At 43.1% G+C, this 8,686-nt stretch overlaps 1 protein-coding gene across 2 annotated transcripts; it reads right to left on the bottom strand.

Annotated features, from left to right (window-relative positions):
- Positions 1 to 6,717: 6,717 nt before the first annotated feature.
- On the bottom strand, positions 6,718 to 8,681 carry LOC122626245. Of its 2 annotated transcripts, none has more exons than XM_043806434.1 (2): positions 8,646 to 8,681; positions 6,718 to 8,468 (listed from the first exon to the last, which is right to left on the bottom strand). In XM_043806434.1, the coding sequence occupies exon 2, from the start codon at positions 7,699 to 7,701 to the stop codon at positions 7,276 to 7,278; it is 426 nt and encodes a 141-aa protein (XP_043662369.1). In that variant the 5' UTR covers positions 7,702 to 8,468; positions 8,646 to 8,681; the 3' UTR covers positions 6,718 to 7,275. The 2 variants fall into 2 exon arrangements, with proteins under 2 accessions (XP_043662369.1, XP_043662368.1); XM_043806433.1 differs by lacking the exon at positions 8,646 to 8,681 and adding an exon at positions 8,490 to 8,605 and having other exon boundaries at positions 6,718 to 8,427.
- Positions 8,682 to 8,686: the final 5 nt, after the last annotated feature.

The following is an 8,686-nucleotide window of genomic DNA, read 5'->3' as shown; positions in this document are numbered from 1 at the left end:
CAGGGCACCTGAATAGAAATAACTTCCATCTTTTAATATCATAATTAATTTGGCTACTTATAGAATATTGGACTTAGGTAGAATCAGTACACGCTTATTAACTCTTTTACTATTTATAATAAATTAAAGTCCCCAACTTCTGTAAATGGTTCTCGAGTAAATGGTTCAGAATAGAGGTATGACTTTGAAATAACTTTTGTTTATTTTACCCGTTACTCGTAGAGTAAATCAATTACAGCTTAGCTTGTGGGACAGTGAGAACTTTTACACGCACTTCTAATATTTAATCTCGTAATATTGAAGAGGTCAACGTGAAGCCTGAACATCGGATGCCCCTCCCTCGGACTTAGTCCTTACCCAGGATGATTACGACGATAATAGATAGCCATCCTGATCTCAAAAACATAGAAAAGTCACAGCATCTACGATCATGTATTAGGGACAGAGCGCTGGAAACCATTCGCTTACTGGAAATATCATACGGCAACTATGCTATGGGATTGGATTTGTTACAAAACACTGAAATTCTGGGGCTAAGGGTAGTGCAGAGTGGTTCAATTTGAACGCTTTGTGAACTGTCAGACAAATTCAACGTTCATATTCGTGCGCTAAATAGAATGGACTCAAAAATCTGACCCCAGCTAATCGATTTCAAAAAGCGAAAATACAAACACTTGGTTTAAATTCCCTTAAGAGTGGCCATCAACAGAGGCATTGCAACTCCAGCAATTGCCGTGCATGCGGATCTAAACACCACACTAGCCTTCGTCTGGGAAACTTGGCCTTGCCGTAGAACCCTCTGCATTGCCTGGAACTTGTTGTTTGGACAGGATCTCAGTAAAGATATTGTGCTCCTAGCCACTGCCACCGTTTTAGTGAAAAATCGTTTAGAAATCTTCGTTTCTTGCCGTGCGCTGCTCGACTATAGATGTCAACTGCACCTTATAAAATCCCGATTTGCATATCAGCTTCAACTTAAGAGGACAAAATCGCCAGGTTGCGTTACCGGAATAGGCGAATGTAGCTTTGAGACAGATGATTCGTCAGTAAATATTTCAATGCGATCTCCATCGTCTAACTACTCGATCGACATCACTGCTTGCCTTCAATATCATTGAAAGTCGTGCTTAAACATTGACATTTGCAGCTGGAATATACCCTAAAAGTTTAAGCTCGCGGAGCCTGAGTTTCGTCGTTCTCAACGCACAGACGTACTGCTGTGCGTCGGTCAAGTCAAGCTTCTGGCGGGATTGCTGCTAACACGAAGGAAACCAGTTAGGCTGGGTTGTTTCTGGAGATGCAGCTCCATAGGTGCTTTGCCACCTGCAGTATTAATAGAAAGGCTAGTACTGGAATTTCGTCGAAGAGCTTTGCTTAGAAAATCTCCGCACACTAAAGGATTCGTACAGCCAACTAGCTCACGTGCCTCGCCTTCACCCTCAGTTGACCAAGATGCCCTTCTTCGAGTATATAATCAGCTGAAGAGGATTCAGTGACCGAAACCCAATCAGCGTACTGAAGGATCCTAGAGCGAAGCGATTGACGAACCGGGCAGTGTATAAGCAGTGTCTGCTACCCCTTAAGGATGCTGTTAAAAGCCTCGCTTCCAACGGAGGGGAGTATGTCGACATGTCACAATTAGTCTACGGCACCGCTGCTTTCATTATCTATGCAGATCAGCTGCGTGAACATCTAAGCTCTCCTCTATCACGCGCTATCTCTCTCTTCAGTACCCTCGCACCTACACCTTTGGCTTAGCGTTCTGCTGTTCATTCTGAAATTAAATTAAACTCTGGCTTCCGTAACCTATGCATGCGCATATCTTTTACTCCTTCACTTTTTACTGTAACATGGCCTTTTTTTCAAAACTTTTCACCAAGCACCATTTCTTTGTTCAAATTCTGCAGCGTCTATTGAAAGATTCATCCCAGTGAAGCCAAGTTGATTTTCATTTCGAGCGAATTAAACTTCCGACCTTTTCGTGAATCATAAGGATAGGAAACATTTTTCGGACATGTTTATTGGATCGATTGCTTCGAATTCGAGCCTGACGAATTGCCAACGATTTCATTATTTAAAATCGTACATTAGTAAAACATATTCCAGTTACTAATGAAAAGTATCGGGAAGCAACCATGCAACCAGCCGATACCAATCGATACCAGCTCATATGGTGGGCAACTGTAGCTCGAGGCATTCTTGTTAGATCTGCCCCCGCAAGCATCATACTTTGGTTCATGGCTCTAAGCAGCCAATTCAAACTGGAAACTACGTTCACACACCGAGTGGTGACAGTCGTTATCAACCATCAGTCTCACGCGCGGAATCTAAAATTGACCGCAATCAGCCGCTAGGTCGTGAAGGTCATCACTTGCGAAGCAAGTTTACGCATTATACCCTGGAAAGTTCTCAGTCTCTGACTCTGACTCTACAACCTGCAGGCTGCTCTTGGACAGTGGATCTGCAATAACCTTGGCATCGGAATCATTTGTTCAGCGAATTGGCGTGCGTCGAACGCACGCACGAATTTCTATTCTCGGTCTCGCCGCCAACAGCACGGGCGTTACCCGAGGACGGTCTCGTTTATACTCAACTCGCTGACGTAATTGACACCTCATCTTTTACGTGAAAGCAAATCTGCGAGCTTCCTTTGGCAGACCCAACGTTCTGCACACTAGGAACAATCGATGTCATCGTTTGTTCGGATCAGGTCTGGTCTCTATACACAGGAGAACGGAAATACTTTGGTAACGACTTTCCTATCGCTCTCAATACTGTTTTTGTGTGGACTATTTCAGGTTTGTATTCTGCCTGTGATGATCACCCTAATGCTGCTGTTACTCATCACGCGGAACACAATGCTTCGTTCATTCATGGAGATGGACAGCATTCAAACTAAACCGGCCTTCTTGAACGCTAACGATCCTGCAGAGCGTCATTTTGCTGCCACCGACGGACGGGGTTTATGTCTTCGAGTATTTCGAGAAGGCACCGCCTATTGAATTCTATTATGATTCTAAAGGACGAGCTTAATGGACTCTTGGATAAAGGCAAATCAAACTACGCTAACTCCAATAGTTGGCCTCTTCTGAAATCATTCACAGTTAATCTTCCAAGAAAGCTGGACAAGTGTTCTGCAATGGCATGACCTAATTCCTGAAACGCACGCGCTGGAGACACTCGGTAGAGGATTGGGCATTACATACGTAATGCCAAGTCCCACGGTATATTGCGTCACCATTTCGAAACGTTCAGCCGCACGGATTTGCCGACGCATCCACACACGCCTATGGGGCGGTAGTCTACCCTTGAGTTGCAGTTGGATGCAGTTTTCGAGTCACCCTTGTTGCCGCCAAAACTCGGGGGGCCCCGATCAAGCCCGTAACTATTCCACGTTTGGAACTAAATGCTGCCTTGCTTCTCTCTCGCTTGCTTACTCTTGTCAAAACGTCACTAACAATTCAGCTTTTCAGCACGAGCTGCTGGGCAGATACAGAAATGCTACACTGGCTTTTAGCTCCCCCACGACGTTGGAACACCTACGCTTGCAACCGAACGGCTGAGATCCTGAACGACTTTCCCTGCAACTGCTGGAACCAGCTTAACGCTAATTCGAATCTAATCCGATTCTCTCAGTTCCTGGATGATTTTGGAATAATGCGAATCGGTGGAAGATTCGAGCAATCTACGTTAAACTTCAATGTCAAGCACCCAATTCTGATACCCAAGGATTCGCACCAAGCTGGACTACTTGTTCTACATTTTCATGTAGAAACACCACCATCTGCTCCCCATTTTGGAGGGATATGGGAAGCTGAAGTTCGCTCAATTAAACTCCATGTGAAACGTATACTTGGATCCAAGGCTCTAACGTTTGAGGAGCTCTCTACTGTTCTGACCCAAATAGAAGCTATCCTGAATTCCCGTCCTCTGTGCCCAAATGGAGATAATTCTTTGGATCCACTGACGCCTACTCATTTTTGACTGGATCTCCGTACACTGCATTGCCTGTACCCTGTCGTCCTGAATCCACTGCCAGGTTTCCAAGGTTTCTGGAAACGGTGGCATTCCATATACCTAACATCTCTTCAGGAACGCACAAAATGGCATTTAGAAACCGACAATCTAAAGATCGAGACACTGCAGTGTACTGGTAGTACTCAAGGAGCCTAATCTACCAACCTCGAAATGGATCCTTGGACGGATCACCGAAGTGCACGCAGGATTAGACGACAAGGTCCGGGTCGTAACGGTGAAAACTGCCCACAGCTCCTATAAATGCCCTATTGCCAAAATTGCTGCACTGAGCAACCTTTGCCAGGCCTTGCCACGATCGCTTTGCAAATTTGAATTGCTGTAAGTCATTCCAAAACATTATAGTCGACATGTCTTCATTTGAAGAATTTCTTTTACCCACACTTTTATTAACAGATTGTCTTCGCCACTGAACGATCAAACTGAGTCCTCTATATCTCTTTCTGAGTTTCTTCGCCGATTTCATTGTCCGTTTCAAAACTTTTCTTCTGCTAACAGTGACCCCTTTCTTAAGTTGCAAAATATATGTTTTGCCAGGTCGGCCTTATCGTGTTGGTAAGATCAGATAAATTGGCTGCGATGTGATTAATTATACCCGTTACTCGCAGAGTAAAAGTTTATACTAGATGCGTTGAAAAGAATATAACAAGCAAAAGGAAGCGTTTCCGAGTATATAAAGTGTAGTAACCCGTGATTGTCACTACAGAATAAAGAAATATGGAAAAGAAATATTGCGTTTTATACATTTATTCTTTGCCCCGAATCGATCACTTCGGCGTGCTAATCATAACTAACTCCATGAGAGGGAGCACTAGAGATGAGCGTCTGGGTTGCTTGATGTTGCAGGCTCCCACATCCCTCCCTTGTTGATGAGCTTCAGCTTTAATCCCTCTCTGGGAATGGGTGTCGTCTCAGTCGTTCCTGCGTCCGCTATAGGTTGTTCCGGAGGCCTGATAATAAAAGGATGCTCAGAGTCACAAGTTTCGTGAGCACGTGGCAGGTCATCGTCATCAGTTGCAGTGGTTGTAATTTGTGCTTCTGGAACCTTTTTTACATGACTTACATTTCTCATTAAACTCTTTCCACCCCTAGATATTCGTATGATATCGCCTACTGTTTCTTCTACAAGGTATTCGGTGGTATCAAAGTTTTTTATCTCCTGCTTTAACACTAATTTCCTTAGCTCCTCTCCTTTTGTCAGCATATGCTTTTCCCTTCTGCTTGTTTACTAAGTCCTGATCATTCTCTACTGAGTCATTGTATTCCCCAATTATCTTGCACACACGGGATCTTATCTCGAATTACTCGGTTGAACATTAATTCAGTTGGAGCTGACCCCGTGGTTCCATGAGGGGTTACGTTGTACATCATTACAAAAGACTAAATTTCTTCCCTAAAGTTATTCTTATTCGTGTAACCTTAACCTTTTCACTAGCGACCTGTTCATATTTTCCACTTCTCCATTGGCTTGAGGCCAGTATGGTGGAGTTGTTACCTGTTCGATTCCGCATTGATTATAATATGTCTTAAATTCTGAACTTATATATTGTCTCCCATTATCTGTCTTTAGTTTCTTTGGGTAGCCTAGTATACTAAAAATTTCTTTCATAGCCTCAATTACCGAGAAGGATGAAATTGATTTGAGTATTTTAAACTCCATATATCTGGAATAGTAGTCAATTAATACCAGAATGTAGTCATTGTTCGGTAACGGTCCCAAAAGGTCAGTGGCTACAAAGATCCATGGCCCTTCTTGGAATGTCGTTCTCTTCATGGGCGTGGGATTTGAAGCCTACGATACGATTGTGCAGTTTATGCAGGATTTTACGAATTTCTCGGCGTCCCGGTCTATTTGTGGCCACCATACCTTGGATTGCAGACGCCGCTTCATTGCTGAACTACCAGGGTGACCTTCATGTGCTAGTCTCAGGATCGACTGTATTGCCACTGGGATGACTATGCGGGTCCCTCGTAGCATTATAGATCCAATTCGTGATAGTTCGTGTCTAAATGGGAACAAACTGTTAGACGATGATGTGTTCCACGACTTGTCCTGTAGGCATGACATCGCATCTACGATTTCCTCGTCACAAATGCTCTTATCTGCGATTTTGGTGATGTCTATCGATGTAGGAGTTGCGTTTTCGACCACATATAGAATGCTGTGTTCACCTTTCATGTCATAGCAATATCCTGGGCTCAGCTCGCAAAGCCGTGATAGGGTATCCGCAATATTCTCCTTTCCAGTCCTATATTTGACTGTGAATGTAAATGCTTGTAGACGGAGAAGCCATCGTTCAATTCTTGCTGGTGGTTTTGAAGTCGGTTTAAAAATGGTTTCCAACGGCTTATGATCCGTTATAGTCTCGAATTCCAAACCAGCTAGGTAGTAGTAAAATTTCTCAACCGCCCACACTAATGCTAGGCTTTCCTTCTCGGTTTGAGAATAACATTTTTCTACATCGGTAAGGCTGCAACTAGCGAAAGATATAATTTTCGGATCATTTTCACCATGAAGTTGTAATAATACGGCTCCTAACGCCACCGGGCTGGCATCAGCGTCTAGCTGCGTTGTCTGTTTGGGGTCGAAGTAGTGCAAGTTAGGGATCTGGGTCAGACATAATTTAAGCCCCATATGAATTTCACATCGTTTTTCAACAGTCGTCTTAAGGGATCTGTCTTGTCTGCCAACTCCGATATAAATTCGCCCACGTAGGTTCCCAGCCCCAAAAAAACTTCGAGTCTCTTCTTTGTTCTTCATCTCTTCATCGTGCTCTTCCTCAGTCTTACGAAAAACTATGATGGCTGGTGCCAAAAGTTGCTCAAACATAAGCCGTTTATAGCGAAATAATCCTATTGAGGTTATAAAAGTTGTTATTTCCCGGCTTTTTTCATCCAACTTAAGTTGATGGTATGCGTCTTTTAGGTCCAACCTAGAGAAGTACTTTGCATACCGGAGTTTGGTCATGAATGCCTCAAACGTAGGGAGTGGATAATTCTCTCTGAGAATTGCTTTGTTTGCTAAACGCATATCCAGACATAATCTGATATCACCGTTTCCCTTGAACACTAAAACCATTGGGGTCCATTGGATCCATTTACTGGTTCAATAATGTCTTGTTTGAGTGACTCCTGAATTTTTTCACGCACTTTATCTTCCAGGGAAATCGGGATCCTCCGCATAGGCTGCTGTACTGGCTTTACATCATAGTCAATTGACAATTTAACGCTTGCTCCCCTCTACTTTGGGAAGGCAGAGATTTCCTGAATGTGTCGAACCTCAAGTCCGAGCCGCAAGACTTTTAGTCCAATGGCCGTTTCTCGGCCCAATAGTGACTGCTTTCCTTTTTCGATCACAAAAAAGGTGGCAATCTTCTCCGCGTTTCCACTTACTGATATTGGTGCCTCAAATACGCAAATTACATTAAGGATTTGATCCGAAGCGTAGCCCTTAAACTGGTTCTGTGAGTTGGGCCGAACATTGAAGACTATGCCGTTACCAGTCTGCTTGACAGATGAGGTTGTACCTAGACCCAGAGTCAATAATAAGAGATATATATGCTTCACCGATTCGGCATCTAATCCATTCTTCCTCGCCTTCACTATCGAATTTAAAACAATTCTCCGTTTTCGTCTTTTTATTGCGGCCGCTTTCATCTTGAACATTCCGAACTGAGCTGGTGGGTACCATTTCTTCTTGTGTTCTAGATCGTGATTGCCAGTGTTGTCTCTTCAAGTTTGTCCTGCATTTAGACCCAAAATGACCAAGACGGCCACACCGATTACTTTTGGCTTGTCGGGCTGGACAGGTGGAGCTGTCTGCTTTATGGCCAACTCGTCCACATCTTCCGCATTCGTTATTTTGATTTCCCGGTTTTCTTGTTGAAATCTTATTTATTGATTCTGATATAGACTTAGTCATTGAAACTGATTGCTTTTTTATTTCTTCGTCGATTTGGCAAGCTTCTATAATCTCGTCCAGCGAATGCTCCCTTTCTAAAAGCTTCTTTTTTTAAATCCACCGTTGCCCATGAGTCGATTATCTTGTCTTTTAGACGGATCTCGTCTATTTCCGTTTTTGTTGATCCAAATGCACATTTTTAGATCTGTTGCCGAAGCGACAAATGCCTCTCGAACGATGAGTTCTGCTTGGGGGAGAATGATGTTGTCAACTTATCCACTAATATTTGAAACACATCATTAGGCTCGTCTTGGTTGAATTCTGCTAAAGCATCAGGTAGTGAAAATGCCACTGATTGTAGTTGAGTTCCACCAAGGTGTAATAGCTTGGTCCTCTTCTGCTTGAAGTTTGTGATATCCTCTGATTCTGCATAAATTTGGAACGCTCTCAACCACTTTTCCCATTCGCTACGAAGCAGTGATTTGTCGATGCTTTCACACAGGAATGGTTTTATTAGTATTTCAGTCATGATCTGTAATGAATTAATATTTACTATATTTACATGTATCGAACTGGTCGCTGTGAGCTTTTTTTTATTATATTTCACAGCCCGACCCTGGTGTTTGACAAGACTAACTTTCAAACTATTTAGTATCTTTTATATTTACATATGTCAGGCACACATATGCGTATATGTTGAGATACATACATATTTCGATAATTACGATACTTTTTTCGCCTTACTTTGGC

The sequence above is a fragment of the Drosophila teissieri genome, chromosome 2L (genome assembly GCF_016746235.2).
Source record: "Drosophila teissieri strain GT53w chromosome 2L, Prin_Dtei_1.1, whole genome shotgun sequence".
Classification (NCBI taxonomy): Eukaryota; Metazoa; Arthropoda; class Insecta; order Diptera; family Drosophilidae; genus Drosophila; species Drosophila teissieri.
The sequence above is the reverse complement of the archived record's forward strand: the minus strand, read 5'-3'. Positions and strand labels throughout refer to the sequence as shown.

Excerpts from the sequence above, each read along its gene's own strand:
- LOC122626245 (XM_043806434.1), bottom strand. The coding sequence starts at position 7,701 with ATGTTCAAGATGAAAGCGGCCGCAATAAAAAGACGAAAACGGAGAATT.